Source organism: Dipodomys spectabilis, unplaced genomic scaffold (genome assembly GCF_019054845.1).
Source record: "Dipodomys spectabilis isolate Male_0828 unplaced genomic scaffold, ASM1905484v1 ptg000197l, whole genome shotgun sequence".
Taxonomy (NCBI): Eukaryota; Metazoa; Chordata; class Mammalia; order Rodentia; family Heteromyidae; genus Dipodomys; species Dipodomys spectabilis.
Genome location: NW_024870874.1, coordinates 2,978,122 through 2,997,523, shown reverse-complemented (window position 1 = coordinate 2,997,523; position 19,402 = coordinate 2,978,122). Strand labels below are relative to the sequence as shown.

At 41.8% G+C, this 19,402-nt stretch overlaps 1 protein-coding gene and 1 pseudogene across 3 annotated transcripts in view; both read right to left on the bottom strand.

Annotated features, from left to right (window-relative positions):
* The window catches only part of Phf14 (PHD finger protein 14), a 149,469-nt gene extending 141,734 nt beyond the window's left edge, over positions 1 to 7,735 (bottom strand). For 2 of the 3 annotated variants that reach the window (XM_042695913.1, XM_042695914.1), the window contains exons 1-2: positions 7,630 to 7,735; positions 7,080 to 7,190 (exon numbers count right to left, since the gene is read on the bottom strand). In XM_042695913.1, coding sequence (XP_042551847.1) covers positions 7,080 to 7,190; position 7,630 — 112 coding nt within the window. In that variant the 5' untranslated portion in view covers positions 7,631 to 7,735. Of the gene's footprint in view, positions 1 to 7,079; positions 7,191 to 7,345; positions 7,508 to 7,629 lie in introns of those variants that run through there. The other variant, XM_042695912.1, reaches the window with a different exon arrangement.
* Positions 7,736 to 17,758: 10,023 nt separating this feature from the next.
* LOC122121855 lies at positions 17,759 to 18,990 on the bottom strand (annotated as a pseudogene).
* Between the last annotated feature and the right edge of the window lie 412 nt (positions 18,991 to 19,402).

Below are 19,402 nucleotides of genomic sequence, written 5' to 3'. Positions count from 1 at the left end.
AAATTAAGACGATTCTAACTTTGACATTATATGATAAATTTTACCAAATAACTTTAACAGAGAATTTTATGGTTTCATTATGGTTACTATTAACTTCAAATGTAAACTGCTACTCTTGGTTGTTTGTTTTGTAATTTTGCATGAATATATGTTTTTAAGAGATTCAAACATTTTATATGTTAATATATTACTAGAAGAATGTGAAAATTTTCCACAAATCCTAATAGTCTGCCCAACCCTTCATTTACCAAATAGGATATACTACTCAGATTCTAATTGCAGAGACTACAAACATAACAAATTTGGCCACATAGATCATTTAATTTCTGTGATCAGTCATCACTTCTCCTTGTTAAATGTGTGCCATACGAATGGAAATAATACTATTTTTGATGGGTAATATTGACAACAAGAAAAATTAGGTCCTTGACTGCCTATCATTTTCCAGACTGCAAGGAAGGAAAAAAAAAAAAAAACTGAAACAAGGTTTTCTCTTAAAAAAAAAAAAAAATCCTGTTACTAAAATGTCAATGAACAACTCTGTGCCACATTTCAAATCTACCATTCCTACACCTACATTCCAGCTGCGCATGCATGGGTCCGGGACAACACGGCCCAGGATTGTGGCTGTAGACTCGCTGCTGGATCCCTGCCTGCTAGAACAGGAACCTTAGCTTCCTGCTTGTCCTAAACCACCAGCTCATTCTTGGGCCTGATAATGCTTTTACTACCCTGTCCATCTGTAGGCCCCAGGCCCAGAACACCTACGCTGTCTGGGTTACGAGGCCTTATTTGGAGAAACGGTGGAAAGTCTGCCCTGAGACAATGAGATTCCTTCTAAAGTCAGGGAACCAAGCCCCTACACTGCACCCAAGGGTTTGTGTCTGAGTAAGCTTTATGTACCTCCATGATGCCAACCCATCTACTTTTGTGCCAGTCCTGGAACTAGAACTTGGGGCCTGGCCAGTGTAGCAATGTTGGGGGAGGGGTGTTTTCTTCGGAGGGGAGGGTGCTAAATTCTGGCTTTTTTGATAGTTAATTGGATAATAGTCTCATAGTCCATTTCCTGACCAAGCTGGCTTAGAACCATGACAGGCTTGAGCCACCAGTGCCCTGCCCCATTCACTTTTGGCCAGCTTCTATCTCTGAGTGGACCTGGCATTGTACTGAAGCCCAGAGATTCTTCCAGTTTCTGGACCAAGTTGGCTCTGAACAACTGATCCTCAGATCACTTCCTGTTCCTGTGTAGCTAAGGAGTACAGGCTTGAGCCACAGGTCCCCAGTCCCATTTCATTTTTGGCCAGCCTCCATCACTGAGTGGATCTGGCATGGTGCTAGAGCCCAAGGATTCTTCTTTCTTTGCAAGGCTGGTCACCAGCTACCTGTGCAGTACTGTGGCCTTCCTGTGACCTTCTGTCAAACAAAGAGGAGCATGCCTATCTCATGGACATATCTGTTGTTGTTTTTTGTTTGTTTGTTTTTTAACCGTATTGGGGATTGAACTCTGAGCCTGGGTGCTGTCCCTCAGCTCTTCAGCTCAAAGTTAGCACTCTACCACTTGAGCCACAGTGCCACTTCAGGCTTTTTCTGCTAATGTGGTGCTGAAGAATCCAACCCAGGGATTCATGCATGCAAGGCAAGCGCTCTACCACTGAGCCACCTTCCCAGCTCCTCTCATGGATGTATCTGAGGGATGAAATTAAATGTAATCAAGGCTTCAAAACATCTAGCCTATAGTGTTCAATAAACTGTCAAGAGGATTTAAAAAGTAAAAGGATAAGAAATTAAGAAAAAAAGAGGAAAGAATTAATATAGTGGAGAAATGAGCCAGCTATTTCAAATAAAGCTATCAAAGGCAAAAGACAGAATTAATCCCAAATCTATAAAAAATTAACATTAAAAAGTCTTTAAAACTGAAATCCTATTTCCCATTTATTTAAACAAAAAAAATCATCTTTTTCAAGTATACAACACGTCAGAATCACGTGAAGCAATAGTAATTTCAACACACAAATTTTCTAGTTACAGAATTAAAAAGTAAACTTTTAAGAACCCCTTCACAATATTCAGAAATAAAATAAAAAATATAATAAGCATCATTATAACCAAGCTTTTCCATGATAAATGTTAAACAAAATTATGATTTGATTCAGCTTTAACTTAACTTTGCAACATATTTTCAACAATTTCATCAACCTTAGTCTATTCATTGAAACAGTACAAAATGCTTAGTACATAAATATATACGATCAATAACATACAGATCACTAGTCAACTGGTTCATTATGAGTCATCATTTTAGCCTCTTTTTTTTTTTTTTTTTTAAAGTCAGTCATGGGGCCTGAACTCTGGGCCTGGGCACGTTCCTTAAGTTCTTCAGCTCAAGGCTAGCACTCTACCACTTGAACCACAGCGCACCTTCCGGCTTCTTCTGCTTATGTGGAGCTGAGGAATCCAACCCAGGGTCTCATGCATGCAAGGCAAAGCACTCTACCACTAAGCCACTGTCCCAGCCCTGGCCTCATCTTTGACTAATCCCAAGTCACTCTTGACAAAAGCCAGTCAACACAATTCATTCTTGACTTTTGACTCTAAGTACAGTTGTGTCTTCTTACATTTTCTGAGTAATCTAAACCATTAGATCTCAAGTGAGGACAAATGCTCTCCCCCAAAGGCCAAGTTTCAGCTTCAAGGAAAAGTGTAACAAGATGGGGCTTTAGAGAAAAAAGGTTAGAAAGATACTACTGGCAATTGAGTAGAAGGACAAAGAGCATGAAACATCCTGTAATAGACAGGAGGTTCTTCCTCAACAAAGAATTATCCAGCATAGAATGCCAATAGCACTAAAGATGAAAAACCTTCATCTAGAATATGTTCAAAGTGGTTTGTATGCATGTAGGAAAACAGAACAATGAAACCTGTTAAAATTATTTAAAAAGCAGGAAGCCAAGTAAAGGAGGACAGGATACATTGTGTACTTGTGTGAAAATACAACAATGAAACCCTCCTTTTACAACTAACTATAGTAATTAAAAAGAAAAAGGTAAAATAGAAACCTCTCATTTAGTATATTAAAGTCTCAATTTGACTTCCTCTTACTTTCCCAAGCTTATCTCTTTTAGCACCCAGTAATTTTTAACTTTGTCAAGAATTACTTATGAGCCTGATGCTGGTGACTCATGCCTGTAATCCTAGCTTCTCAGGAGGCTGAGATCTGAGGATTCTGATTCAAAGCCAGTTCTAGTTCAAAGGCAGGAAAGTCTGTGAAACTATTATCTCCAATAATTACTCAGAAAAATCCTGAGGGGTGCTCTGGTTCAAGAGGCATAGCACTGGCTTTGAGCAAAAGAAGCTAAGGGACAGTACCTTGGCCCTAAATTCAAGCCTCAGGACCAGCCAAAAAAAAAAAAAAAAATTACTTGTCTTAGTTGGAAGGCATTATTTAGTGATTTCTTTTCTATTTTGCCATCTGAAAAGCACATAAGTAAAATTGTGTTCATATTCTAGTGTAATGATAATGATCTTTTGGTATCTTTTTTTTTTTGTCGGTCATGGGGCTTGAACTCTGGGCCTGGGCGCTGTCCCTCAGCTCTTCAGCTCAAGGCGAGCGCTCTACCACTTGAGCTACAGCGCCACTACAGGTTTTCTGGTGGTTTATTGGAGATAGGAGTCTCACGGTCTCTCCTGCCCGGGCTGGCTTTGAACCGCAATCCTCAGATCTCAGCCTCCTGAGTAGCTAGGATTACAGGCATGAGCCACCAGCGCCCGGCATCTTTTGGTATCTTTTATATTTAAAAAAAAACACCAAATAATTTCAAGATGAAAAATTTTGTTTAAAAAATGATCCATAAAGCCGGGCGCTGGTGGCTCACGCCTGTAATCCTAGCTACTCAGGAGGCTGAGATCTGAGGCTCGGGGTTCAAAGCCAGCCAGGGCAGGAAAGAAATAAACCACCAGAAAACCAGAAGTGGCGCTGTAGCTCAAGTGGTAGAGCGCTCGCCTTGAGCTGAAGAGCTGAGGGACAGCGCCCAGGCCCAGAGTTCAAGCCCCACAACTGACAAAAAAAAAAAAAAAAAGATCCATCGAATAGAGCTAACAAAAAAAAAAAGGCTAGACAATCTAAGCATTTTACTTAAGTCTTAAAGAACTTTGTAGTATATTCCTAGAAATTTTTTGGAAGAAAATATGAATGTATGGGTATTTACCTGTTTCTTTGCCTTCTGTTTAATTTCTTAATTCTAAGTAAGACTAAGATTTTCATAATTTCGGTATGTTTCAAAAATAGTGATGAGTCCAATGTCTTATTTTCTACAAAAAGCCAATTACATGTTAGGCAGAGGGAAAAAAAAGAATTCAAAGGTGAAAGAAGGGTAATCTGGGGAACGTGAACATCTCAGCAAAGGGTAATCTGGGGAACGTGAACATCTCAGCAAAGGGGAATACCTTCTCACCTGAACCAAGAGTGGAAAATAAGACTCAATCTCTATTAAGTATACAGACAAAACCATTTTCCACTAATTGTTTTTTGCAATAACATAAGAAGAACAAACAAGATAAATTTGTGACCTCACATCTTAGGTCATAAGTTTAATCTTACCAGAAGACAGGGAGATAAACTATACATACAGCAAACTAGGTACTACATAGCAAGAACAGTATGTAATTGAGTGATTTTAGGAGAGCATATTAGTACAGCAAAACTCATTCTATCACTGTTTACAACATTATCTTATCACTGTTCCTAGAATTAATGAAGGTTAGAAATCTCTGAATAAGTTGAGAACACAAATTATTTTGAGAAAGCACTTTACATCCGTATCATTGTTTTATAATTGTTGTATACCTCTGAATGACTCAATTAACAAAAGAAAAAAAAAGTATCCTCAACAAGATTTACTGACATAAAAGTATTTCCAGGAAATTTAAAATAAGTTTTGGAATTTTCCCCCATAAATTCACAATTTCTGACACCTATTTTTTTTCATTTTTTACAATCTCATTAACAAACCTATCTTCTAACCTAAAATAGTCTCATCTAATCAATCTTCACTAAGACAGGAAAGATATTTAAATTTTTTCTCCTTTCTCTGTTCTTTCTTTTCCTTCTTTGGAAGAGCCAAACATAAGGGAACCAAATGGGAGCTGCTTAGAAGCAAAAATTAAAAGTTAATAAAGATAAACATATCAACTTTTGGCTGCTAGGATTAATAAATTAGAAACCACAATAATCATGAAGTTTTAATTTAAAATTATATCCATTAATTTTAGTATCTAATAGAGAAAAGACTAGTAAAGCTACTAGTAAAATCTGGAGTCATAACTATTGGAATCATTACTGCCTGAGTGAACTCATCATTCAGTAACCCAGTGACCTGTTTAAAAAAAACAGTACCTCCTCCATTGAGTTATTGTAGAAGTTAGCTGAGATTATAAAACCAAAAGTTTTCAATAAATCACAATGCAAATTCAACTTGCTGATACTATTACAAGTAATTCACACACACACACACACACACACACACACACACACACACACACACACACACACACACATACCCCAGAGGAAAAGAGCAAGATATCTTTAAGCAAAACAAGCTCTCTGAAAGATACTTAAAAACTTCAAGATGGATCAGAAGTATAGTTCATTGGTACTGTACCTCCCTAACATATGAAAGGCTCTGGGTCTGATTCACTGAGCCTCAAGCAAAAAAAGAAAATTGGAAAGATTCTTATTTTATTTCTCATTATTTTAAATTTCTATCAAAAAAGTCAAATTATAAATACTTTTATTGCTTATATGTTCAGTATTTTTTCATATAAAATACTTCATATAACTGTTTCTCAGATTCCTTCAGTTAAAACTTTATTAAGTAAATGAGGAACACTGAACAAAAGATACAAAGAAAAACATACTTCTGGAGCTGGGAATGTGGCTTTATGGTAGAGTGCTTGCCTAGCAAACATGAAGTCCTGGGTTGATTCTTCAGTACTACATAAACAGGAAAAGCCAGAAGTAGTGCTCTGGCTCAAGTGGAAGAGTACTAGCCTTGAGCAAAAAAAGAAACTCAGGGACAATGCCCAGGCCCTGAGTGCAAGCCCCAGCATGCGCGGTGGGGGGGGGGGGGAATACTTCTATATTTCAATTTTGTACTCTGTGAATGATTCTTAAAAACGTTTTATATCACTATATACAATGCATTGTTATACCTCATAAATGTCCAAACACCAGAATCTATGAATACAGCTTCTATCATAATTTAAAATACAAGTTGTTTTTCTAGTTTTTGTCTTTTGTTTTTGAGTAAAGTGGTTCACACCTGTATTTCCAGCTTCTCTCAGGAAATAGAGATCTGGAAGAGCTAGCTCACTCAGTTCAAGGGTAGTCAGTCCCTCAAAAAGTTAGCATTTCAACAAATGAGCTGGAATCTACACCTGCAATATCAGCTGCATGAGAGGCATAGGTAAGAGGATCATGTTTTAAGGCCTGTGAGGGACACAAAACATGAGACATTATCTGAAAAAATACACTTAAAAAGGGCTGGAAACCTGTCTGAAATAGTGGAGCACTAGGCTAGCAGTGATGAGGTTCTAAGTTCAAACTCCAGTACCACCAAAAAATAATTCTCACTCTGATCAACTTTACTGTAGTAAGAGATTTGACAGAACACAAAATCTCTTCAGAGGGTGCCAAGTGAGAAAGAGAACTTTGTTCAGTTATTCATAGTCTACATTACCCTTGGGATGTTGTATTTTAAGGAACCTCTTTACTTTTCCTCAGTCCACGAAATAAGCACATTGTAAAGTGTACAATAGTGGAGATATGTTTGTGTCTTTGGACAAAGTCCTTCCTACCAGCCAGTTATCTCTGAAGAAGTATCAAAGGAAAACAGAAGCAATGACAGGGAAATGCAGAAAATCTACCAAACAAAATGAAGTTTATCTTCTGCCACTTTACCTTCACATTTTAATCAAAACTGGTTCTTTCTTACAAAGATTAACAAAAACAACAACAAAATAAAATATAAAGTTAGCCCCACTCCAGGAAAACTGAGCAAGGGGGAGAGAAAGGAAACATTTACCTGAAGCATCTCCAACTTTAAAATCACTGTCATCTGAACTATCATAATCGAGAGCTTCTAGGAGAGAAGCTGCCAAAGGCTTCACCTGCCTCCTCTTGGAGCTGCGATCCACTATTAAGAAAGAAAAATAAAATGACATGGTCATTCACAATCACAGCGGACCCTGGGGAGACTGGGGATGCGGAGGGAAGATCAAGATGCTCTTTTGTCTTGAGTTGTCGGAGAAGGTTGGAGTGGGGCCTGGGGTGAAGGAGAAGGTTGGATACCTCTGGGGTCCGTTTCAGGGTCCCGGAGAGAGGCGAAAATCCCACGGCCCCCCTCCTTGTACATCTTACGCAGGGTCTTTCGTTCAGACAACTTAACAATCACTAGAAAACGCAAATCCCGGGAGAAAAAGCAGCCCAGAGAGAGGTAGCGCAATCCACCCCAGGACCGGACCGGCGCCCCAGGAACGGCCGGGCACCCCCTGCCCACCCGCCCCACCCCGAGCCCGGCCGTCTACCAGGGTCGAAACGGCCCTCGCTCCCCACAGGGCCTCGGATGCACTTACTAAGGAATCCGCGCGGTGCTCGTCTGGAGAGACCTAGGAGAGACGGCGGGGGCCCGGGGCCGCGGAGGCCGGGCCGGAGGACGCGAGCGGGCCTCGCGGGGCGCCCCCAGCGCAGCCCCCACCCCGTCAGCCCGACCCCCGCCCCGACCCCCGCCCGGCCCCCGCGGCCCGCGCCCCGTCCCCCGGCGCCCCACCCCGGACACAGGCGCCCTCAGGTCCGGGCAGCCAGGCCAGCCCGGCGGGCCCCGGGAAGGCAACTGTCCACAGCTACAACTAGAGGAAAAAATAAAAAACGAAGAAAAACTTTATTGGCCTGCACCCGAAGCGACAAAAGACCCAGAGTTTGCAGTCGGAGGGCGACTGCCACAGACAATAGAGAAAGCGTTGACCCGGATACAGCTCTGACAAGAAGGAAGTGAAAGTAGGTTGCGTGCGGCCCTTCGCGCAGCGGCGGGAGAACGCATGCGCAACAGTCGCCGCCAGCCGACCCCCTTCGCTCACAGGTGACGCACGCAGCACAGCGGAAGTCGAAAGGGAGGTGAGACGTTGAGCTCAGACTCCGCCCACAAGCCTGGAGGCTCCGCCCATCTCACTCAGTGTCCTCCCCCTCCGCGCCTAGTCCCGCCCCTCCGCTCAACGGTGGGGAGGGAGTTCATGTTTCAGATTCTCTGCTTTTTTTTTTTCTTTTTAATGAATTAATTCTTTGTTTTGCTTTGAGATGGTGGCAACCAACCCACAGCTTCATGATCTCTAGGCCACAACTGTATGACTATACCACTAGCCCCTAGTTTTCATTTTATTAAACAAGTTAGAATAAATGTTCCACAAAAGGACCTTTGCTACCTTAAGTCACTTCAAAAAACCATACCTCATCCCACAGCCAAACTCACCCAATAATTGAATCTCTTAAGATATCGTGGAATGTGCAAAACAAAACTCCACTAGTTTGTTTAGTTGCCATTTTGAACATTATTATTCTAACAGAAAAAAATTGTTCAGTATCTCTTTAGTTGTACTTACTATTGTACTGTACATAGACATTTCCAAATAAAATATGCAAGCTTTGCTAAGAAAATAGCAATGGGGAAAATTCCTTCTTACAACTGTGAATTTTTCTTAGGCTGTTTGTCTAGCACTAAATGAAATAATGCCATATCTAGCTATAAAATTTATCTAAGACATTTTTAATCCATTAGTAAAATCAGAACAATATGTACACACAGGTCTGGCAATTTTTCAACAGTCTGAAAGCCCTATTTACTCACATGTATGTTAACTTGTTTTAAGATATTAAAATGCTAGAACCTGAAACCGTTTCAATGATTTTCATACTGTATATTGAGGGTAGAGGAAAGTTTGGGTAAAGCTGATTCAATTCAATATTTATTCCACCGTAATCTTTGAATGGCAATCATTGGTGCATAGGAAATACTGGGATCTAAAAGGCTCTGAAATAAAAATTTTCAGAAATGGAATCACATAATGCAGTGTTGAAGTCTTTTGTAATAGTAACCAATAGTGCACCAAGCTTGAAAATATTTATGTGGAATAATTTGTGAAATGTACCTTCTGCAAAATGCTTCTTGACTTTTCCTTACCTGATAAGAAGTTACAGTTGACGATATAATCCGGTAAATTACTGTTACTGCTTATAAGGCTACTAGAGTAAAATGTGGGACCCTTGCAAAAGGAGGACGAAAGACTCAAGAAAGTCATTCTATACAAAATTATGTTTAGATCCAGGTAGAAAGTATATGAACTCCTCCAAGGAATCGAGGAAAGGAGACAGAGAAGGAATATATGTGAATGCTCAGGGCTAAAAGAGCATGTTGATACTGAGAATTGCTACCTAAAGTCATTCAGGCAATGAGGAGGACAGCAAAATGTCAACACTGACATTGTGGTTTAGGCTGAAGCAGAAGCTCTCCAAGGCTTTGGGAAATTAGAAGAAGGGTTGTTTTTTGTTTTTGTTTTTTCCTAAAAACTTTGTTTCAGAGGTGGGGGGGGGACACAGAGCCACTCTGATTGCTTTTATATAGGCTTTTCTCAACTTAGGCACTGTGGATATAATTTTCCTTATTTTTAATGATTGAAACAAAGAAACAACAACAACAACAAAATCTAAAGCTGAAGCTTCTGAAAGAACCACTTTTTCTGGCTGACCTTGTATCTCTTCTTGAACTTCATCTTGCCCACCCCCCCTCCACCCTCCTCCCTTCCATCTGGCCTTGCATTTAAGAACTGGGTCTCTGAAGACATCCTGTTGAGCACAGTTTTGTCCAAGGGGATAGCCACTGTGTACTTTGTGGGAATAAGATTATTGTAATTACAAATAGTCACAAAGGACTTGATCTTTGACCTCTTGGTGGGTTTTTTTTCCTGTTACTTTTCAAGGATAACCATCAATTCCAGCCACCAAAACTTGGCTGTAGCAGTGATTTGAGGTACCATCTTCAATATTCTTCACAATGACAACTTTGCAGGCATGCAGCCAGGACCCAACACCACTTTCCTGGGGTTCATGAATGTCCCCATTTCGACACACCCACCAGGCCCATAGCAAAAAAAAAAAAAAGCTACTGTGAATATTTTGAGACCAGTAGCACAAGGCTGTGAAATAATGTCCTGTAATGTATAGGATGTTCCCACTTCTCTGGCCTCTATCCAGCTTATACTCATCCAAGTTGAGGCGACTAAAAACACTAAAGTGTTTACACTTTGTTGAATGTCCTTTGAAGAGAACTATCACCACTGTTACCCACATACACCTCCACTGAGAATAATCATTCTAAAAAGTATCACATCTCATGAAATCCTATAATCAATGCAGCCAACAATCAGTGAAGCTGAACCCATCAGCTCAGACTTCAGGCAAGTTTGTGGAGGGTTTTATTGGAGGAGAATGGCATCTTGACCGTGGAACGTGAACTGCGGCATTTTGGGGGGTTCTCTTTGTTAGTAAAATTAGAGCTTTCTTTCCTACCCAACAGACTGTCTTGTTAAAGACACTAAAATGAATTACTAAGCAAAACTACCCTGATGTCCATCTCCATGTACTTGTAACTAGAGTCTGATCCCATATGCCTAAAGATCAAGGACAAAGTCTGACCTTGATGACAGTGTTTTCCTTTATATTAGGAATATTCTCCCAGTGTTTGGTGACAGCATGATTTTATTGTTACTGTTATTCTGAGGAGGATTATATGTAGAACAGTGTAAATGAATGGTTGCTGTGTAGACAAACAAAAAGTGTGCTAGATTGGGCACTGGCCAATGAAGAGCCAAAGTAACTCCATTTAGAGACTGGCCCCACCATCTTGTGCTAGGCTGCCCTCAGAATAACCTGAGAAAAAGAAAAAACAATATTCAGAAAAATCACAGATGGCCATCAACCCTGTCTACCCCTAGCAACAGCCAGTCAGGAGAAAGCAGAACTCCTGCTGAAAGGTGTTCCAGGAACAGAACGGGTTTGCAACCATCGAACCGTCAAACGTGGATCAATAGTATAATCTCTGTAAAAAATCTACCAATCGTGTTACTGCCTGTGTGGAAATCCCTTAAACTTGTTTGTTCAATACTATAAAAGTCATGCTGATTTTAGATTTGGGGCCTGTTAGCGTCACTGGTTACCAAGTGCGCAGAGGATCCAGCTCGAGCTTGCAAATAAACGGCTCTTTTGCTGTTTGCTTTAGTCGTGGTCTCTGGTGGTCTTTCCGGGGTCCCGAGTCCGTGTATTACAGTCACTACCTTCCATTCTTATCCTTTTCATTTGTTACAAGTCCTGCTCCAATAAAAAATATATTCTCAGACTCTTAGAAATGGAGTTATAACTGGGCTCCATGGTTCGTGCTTATAATCCCACCTTCTCAGGAGGCTAAAGGCAATCTTTCAAGGTTCAAAAATAGAAGGGTGATGTTCCTGGGTTGACAATCAAACCAAGCATTTCAGAACCACATGGAACTAGAATTTAAACTGTATGAGCTGTCTGGTGCTGATGCCCAAGGAATTTGAGAAATAGATTCCATGAAACTAAACTTCACATTATAAAGAGGAGTGCAGGGTAGGGGCTGGGAATGTGGCTTAGTGGTAGAGTGCTTGCTTAGCACTCTTGAAGCCCTGGGTTTGATTAGTCCATACCAGATAAACAGAAAAAGCCAGAAGCAGTGCTGTGGCTCCAGTGGTAGAGAACTTGCCTTGAGCACAGAGAGGTTCAAGGACAGTGCCCAGGCCCTGAGTTAAAGCCCCAGGACTGGCAAAGAAAAAAAAAAAGAAGAGGAGTGTATATTAGATAATTTGAGAAATTGGAATAAGACAAGTTTTTCATACATTAAAAAAAGACTACAAGGGGCTACGTGACATTGGCAGACATCTGTAATCTTAGCTACTCAGATCTGAAGATTGCAGCTCAAAGCTAGCCCAGATAGCAAAGTCCAAGAGACTCTTATCTCCAATTAAGCACCAAAAAAAGCAGAAGTGAGGGCTGGGAAGGTGACTCAGTGGTAGAGCACTTGCCTTGCATGCATGAGGCCCTGGGTTCGATTCCTCAGCACCACATAAGCAAAAAGAAAAAAGCTGGAAGTGGCACTGTGGCTCAAGTGGAGCACTAGCCTTGAGCTGAAGAGCTGAGGGTCAGCGCCCAGGCCCAGAATTCAAGCCCCATAACCAGACCCCTCCCCCCAAAAAAAAGCAGAAGGGAGCTGTGGCTCAAGTAGTAGAGAACTAGCTTTGAGATAAACAATAAACAACAACAACGACAGCCAACTTCAGTGACAGTGCCCAGGCCAAGAATTAAAGCCCCCAAACCAGCACCAAGAAAAGAAAACACAAACAAACAGGGCTGAGAAGATGGGTCAGTGGTAGAGTGCTTACCTTGCCTGCATGAGACCCTGGGTTCGATTCCTCAGCAACACATAAGCAGAAAAAGCCAGAAGTGGTGCTATGGATCAAGTGGTAGAGCGCTAGCCTTGAGCTGAAGAGCTGAGAGACAGTGCCTAGGCCCAGAATGCAAGCCCCATGACCAACAAAAAACAAAAACAAAAAACAAAACAACAACAACAAATAAAATACCACCACCTACAAGGCACTGAACAAGCTGGTACATCCTTGTAATACAAGCATTTGTGAAGAAGAGTTGAAGAAGGGTTATAAAATTGAGCTTCAGCCTACGTTAGATAGCAAATTTGAAGACAGCCTGCATTGTAGAACAAGATCCTGTCTCAAAAAAAAAAAAAAAAGACACTTTCTACTCTCCCACCTCCCCTAAAAAATAGCCCAATCCTGCAAGATGGAAAAAAATGCTACTACAGCAATTACTGTTACTTTTAAGATCAAACAGTGTTTCTGAAATAATGATTACCAGAACAGAAAACAAAGCAAGAAACAATATATCATTTTCCCCCTTTCAGTCTATTTCTAGTTTTCTATTAGGAGATGGGAAAAAGAGTTAACTGGCAAAGTAGAAACATGATCTCAAACCTAGCACCATCAAACAAAGCAAAGAGATATATATGAAAATGGAAAACCACAAAACTGAAAGACAATTAGCAAAGAAGCAGGGTACAATCACTTACATTTCTATACACCAACAATAAGGAATCTAAAATACAAAAATTAAGTAAATAATTCCATTTGTAATTGTATCAAAGGAACAACATCCATAGTAACTAACCAAAGAATTGAAAGACTTATATAAGTGACACTATGAAACTTTACTGAAAGAAATTAAAGAGGAAACAAAATGGAAAAAAAATGTGTTTTTAGATTAGAAACTTAATATCAACAATACTACTACTTAAGATGTCAACACTAAGAGGTATCACTGGTGGCTCACATCTGTAATCCTAGCTACTCAGGATGCTGAGATCTGAGGGTTGAGGTTCAAAGCCAGCCCGCAGAGAAAAGTCCATGAGACTCTTATCTCCAATTAACCATCAGAAAACCAAAAGTGACTTTGAACAGAGATCCTCAGATCTCAGCCTCCTTAGGACCTAGGATTACAGGTGTGGGCTCCTTCCAGCTGTTTCTGTGTATGTGGTACTGAGGAATCGAACCCAGGGCTTCATGCATGCTAGGTAAGCACTCTATCACTGAGCCACCTTCCCGGCCCTATCTTAATATATTTATCCTAAGTACTTAGCAAACTAAAACATATTTAGCAAGCACCCAACATAACTTTAATTAATGAGCAAGTGACTGAATAAATTAAGGAATTCATAGGAAAGATAAATTAGTGAGACATGGTGGTACATATCTGTAATCTCAGCATTCAGGAGGCTGATGTAAGAGGTTTAAGAGTTCAAGATCAGTTTGGGCTACATAATGAATTAGAGGTCAGCCTGTACAGAGATCTTGTCTCAGACACCAAAAGAAGAAAAGAAGAATGAGGAGGAAGAGTACTGTAATTGAAAATTTGAAGAGAAACAATAAATTATGTGGAAAGGAGGTAGAAAATACATAAACAAAAATCACTATAAGCTGAAGGTCTAGTATTTATTGTAATATTTCAAAACACATAAACTTATCCTAAGATACTAGTTAGCCACAAAGTTTCAATAAAGAAGTACTATTATTTAAAATTGCTAGATTCGGGCTAAGAAGGTGGCTCAGTGGTAGAGCACTTGCCTTGCATGCATGAGGCCCTGGGTTCGATTCCTCAGCACCACATAAGCAAAAGAAAAAAGCCGGAAGTGGCGCTGTGTCTCAAGTGGTAGAGCGCTAGCCTTGAGCTGAAGAGCTTATGGACAGTGCCCAAGCCCAGAGTTCAGGCCCCATGACCAGACCCCCTCCCCCCCCCAAAAAAAAAATTGCTAGTTTCTGCCAGGTGCCAGTGGCTTAGGCCTGTAATCCTAGCTACTCAGGAGGCTGAGATAGGAGCACTGTGGTTCAAAGCCAACCTGAGCAAGAAAGTCCATGAGACTCTTATCTCTAATTAACCACCAGAAAACCAGAAGTAGAGCTGTGTCTCAAGTGGTAGAGTGCTAGCCTTGAGCTGAAGAGCTGAGGGACAGTGCCCAGGCCCAGAGTTCAAGACCCACGACCGAAAAAAATTGCTAGTTTCTTTTCTTTTTAATATTAATTGAATTTTGTACATTAAGTGCTTCAACTATTTAATTTGAACTGATGACAGTGAAGCCTTCAGAAGTAAACATTCACAGACCACCAAGTGCTTTCATTTTTCTAGTATAAATTTTATAATTAATTATACTTTATGTTAAATAATCATACTGGTAGAAAACCTTATTTGTTTTTAGATTAAGTATAGTCTCAAAATCTTTATTAGCAAGTAAAAATATAATTTTCATTTGTACTATCATAAAAACAACTTCAGTTGTCAATTTATCTACTAAAAAAATATTTCAAAGCCTAAATGCAAACAGAATATAAGTATAGGATTCTGACTTCAATTTACATTATTATAATTGTTCTCCCTGGCTCAAGAATTACTTATTTTTCTCTAAAGAAACTATTTCTTGCTAGCTGCTGGTGGCTCACGACTATAACCCAAGCAACTCAGGAGCTGAGATCTCTTTTTTGGGGGGGGGTAGGGGGGGAGGGGAGTCCGGGTCGCGGGGCCTGAACTCTGGGCCTGGGCGCTGTCCCTCAGCTCTTCAGCTCAAGGCTAGCACTCTACCACTTGAGCCACAGTGCCACTTCCGGCTTTTTTCTTTTTGCTTATGTGGTGCTGAGGAATTGAACCCAGGGCCTCAGGCATACAAGGCGAGTGCTCTACCACTGAGCCACCTTCCCAGCAGGAGCTGAGATCTCAAAGCCAGCCTGGGCTTCAATCAACCACCTAAAAGACGGAAGTAGAGCTGTGGCTCAAGTGGTGGAGCATTAGCCTTGAACAAAAAGAGGCTCAATGACAACACCCAGGTCATGAGTTTAAGCCCTAAGATGAGAACAAAAAAGAAACAATTTCTATACTATCAATCATGAATATCAACACATAATCAGTAAAACTTCTCTAAGTTTCTAGGCTCCAGTCATCAGAGCAAATATGCAAAAAGAATAATTTATTTTATTTAGGTACTAGTGATGGTTACTTTTAGATCTAAAATTGTATGCAATTTTGTTTAACTTGAACAAGTTATTTATATTTTTTGTATTTTAAAGTTATTCACAAATTAAATAAAACAAAGAAACAAGAAATCAAATGATGGGCTGGGAATCAAATGACTCAATGGTAGAGTGCTTGCCTTGCATGCATGAGGCCCTGGGTTCAATTCCTTAGCACCCCTTTAGCAGAAAAGGCCAGAAGTGATGTTGTAGCTCAAATGGTAGAGTGCTAGCCTTGAGCTGAAGAGCTGAGGAACAGCACCCAGGCCCAGAGTTCAGGCCCCACAACCGACAAAATAAATACAATACAATACAATGCAATACAATGCTGGTGGCTCATGCCTGTAATCCTAGCTACTCAGGAGGCTGAGATCTGAGGATCATGGTGCAAATCCAGTCTAGGCATGAAAGTCTGTGAGACTCTTATGTTCAAGTAACCACCAGAAAGCCAGAAGTGGCACTGTGGCTCAGAGTGGTAGCATGCTAGGGTTGAGCAAAAGAGCTCAGGGATAATGCCCAGGTCCAGAGTTCGAGACCCACAACTGGCAAGTAAAAAATAAGAATAAATAAAACGGGCATTGGTTTCAGATTTGGATGGTAAACATTCCAATTCAATTCAATTATTAAAATCACATGCCCTGCAACTGCTTTATTCTGGGTTTAGATATAATTTTTTTCCTTTTTTTTTTTTTTCTGTCCTGGGCCTGAGCACTGTCCCTGAGCTTCTTTTGCTCAAAACTAGCACTCTATCACTTGAGCCCACAGTGCCACTTCTGACCTTCCGGTGGTTAATTGAAGCCTTTTCTGTTTATGTGGTATTGAGGAATCGAATCCAGGGCTTCATGCATGCTAGGCAAGCACTCTACCAATATTTTTTTCTTTATTAAACATGGTTTTGCTGTTGCTGTTGTTATTGTAGTTGGTGGAGGTAGGGTTTGTTCTTGCTTTGAGGTTTTTAGGGGGGGAAGAGAGGTTCAGAAAATGAGAGAGGAAGGGTAAACTAATGTAATTATGCATTAGTTCATTCCATATATATGAAAAATAACCTATGTAAGTTCTGGGCAGTGACAGAAAGTGGAAACTGAGAGAAAAGGAAGGAAGGAGTGACATTGACCAAAAAAAGAAATGTGTTCATTACCTAACTTATGAAATAGTAGCCCCTCTGTAAAGCACCTTGAAAACAACAAAAATATCTTTGTCTGGTTAGTTTACTACTCCTTGAGACACATCTCAGATCCAACCTTTTGCCTTTTGCTGGTTACTTTAGAAGTGGAGTCTTGCAGACTTTTTGCTAGGGTTGCCTTCAAATGTTGATCCTCTAGGTCACAGTCTGTGTGTGCGCGCGTGTGCGCACGCACGTGTGCATTTTTGGGGGGGCTTTTCAAAACTTCATTTTTTATTTCCAAATGAAATAAAGCAAAAGCAGCTTCATTCATCCCTGAGTTCTTATTCTTGTGGACCTGACTTTTTTGTGAGTTTGCTACTCTTTGCTTCCTAGTTCTTAGAAAGTTCTGGGAATGTAGTTAGGTTCTTTGGGGCGGTGGGCAAAATGAGCAGAGATGGGAGGGATGGGGAGAATGAGGAAAGGGGTAATACCAGTGAAGAAGCCCCAGCCTTGAACCAAAAACTCAAGCAAGAATATGAGGGACCTGAGTTTAAGTCCCAGTACTAGTGTGCGTGTGCATGCACACACACAAAGCAATTTAGGTAATGCCTCTGTTTCAGAATGGTATGAAAGCAGTTAGTATGGGCCATTAGTTTTCTCCACCTCTGCTCCCTCTTCAGGAACTAAAGGATAAACTAAAGACAGAATTATCTATCTACTGTGTCCCAGGCTTCTTTATTCAAGAACAAAGTTGAATAACATGGGGATTAAAACCAAGAGCATCATTGAACTTTACCTTCCCTCTAACCACTTCCCCCCTCCAGGACCACCCCTCCCCCCTTTGTGCTTCCAATTCCTTCCTTAATGAATGAAGAACTTAATCCCAAAAGCCCTGGCACAGACTCCAGGTTCTCCTTCTCTAGCTTTGCCATTTTCTCGGTTCCCCCATCTCTAGGAAGGGCAGGCATCTCAGTTTGGATGCATGGGAGAGCCGTGATGACAGGGACAGAGGGAAAGGCTTGTGCCTGGGAGAAAGGGACAGAGTACAGTGTGGCAAAGTGAGGGGTCCCGTAGCCTGGGGTTCCAAAATGGGGCCCTGGGGCCAGAGGAAAGGCTACAGGTCCCCCTGGGAAAGGAGGCCCTGCTGCCTCAAAATCCTCTCGTTGAGAATAATCACTGCTTGATCGTTTGCCCTTCTGGCGCTGGTTACAGAACCCACACTTGGACCACCTGGGAGTTGACAACACAGGAGAAAGTGACATTAGACCATAATCTCAGGACTTGAGTCATTCCCCTAAGGCCAACAGCCCTAGAGTGGCATGACAGGAGCCCTACCACTCCTTCCCTAAGCGGGGAAAGAGAAGGTTAGACACAGGGCCAGGGCGTGGGGCACGCACATCCTTCTCTACCCCAGCTGCTGAGCAATAATGTGGATCTGCTGCAGTGTGGGTTTGGGGCACTGCAGGAGCATGCTCTCCAGGTTGCCTCTCACAAGGTTCTCAATACTTGTTCGCTTTCTCTCACGGGCCTGCACAAGGGTCTCTGCTTTGCATATCTCCTGAAGGTTCTCATTGTTATCAGCTTCCTCCACCCACTTCTGCAGCAGGGGCCTCAGCTTACACGTGTTCTTGAAACTAAGCTGCAGAGCCTCAAAGCGGCAGATGGTGGTTTGACCTAACACCTTTCCGAGGAGAACCCCCGGGGTGAGCCCCACATTATCCTGGGTATATCCCAGAGTGCTCCTCTTCTGCTTCAGCAGCTTGGCAAATTGCTCACGTTTTTAATGCAGATCCTTGCTGTCCTCAGGGTTTTGCTCCTGCTTCTCCTTCTCCAGCTTCACAGCATCAGGGTGGGCAGTGCAGGGCCCAGCGGAAGCCCCCTTGGAGTGGCTCTCCACCCCGGCTCCCACCTCACTCTCGGGATGAAAGGGCTGCACTCCGACTTGGGGCACTAGGCCCACTCCAACTTGAGGTTCACAGTACGCCACTCCTCCATGGAACTCAAATGGCAAAGGGCAAGGAGCAATCCCCCATACCTTAGAACCTGGTCCAACCCCTGGTCCGATTTCAGGCCCACCAGGAGGGCCTTGGGAGCTCAGCCAAGTACGCTTGTCCACCCAGCCCGCCTCTAGCCCTCCAGGCCCGTCGCCCCACCTCCTGGTGGGGCGAGAAGGGGAAGTCAGAAGGCAGGTGTCCGGCCATGGGGGAAGAAGGGCACCCCAAGCCCGGGCCCTTGAAGAAATCGCACGTGTGCTCTTATCGGTAATCTTACTTACTCGGGAGGTTGAGATCTGAGGGTTGTGGCTCACAACCAACTGGGGCAGGAAAATCTGTGAGGCTATTATCTCTAATTAACCGCCAAAAAGCTGGAGTAAAGCTGTGGCTCAATTGGTAGAACACTAGCCTTGAGAAAAAAGAAAAAGATCAGGGACAGTATCCAAGCTCCGAGTTCAGGTCCCAAGACAAGCACAGAAAAGAAAACAATTTATGAATCTTAATAGCCTAAAAGATAATGTTCCAGATGTCAAATTCTCAAAAACCTGAACTAGCCTTTTCAATCTGATTCCCCACCCTTCCCCTCGATTCAGTCTGTGTCCTCACCATAGTTTCTGCG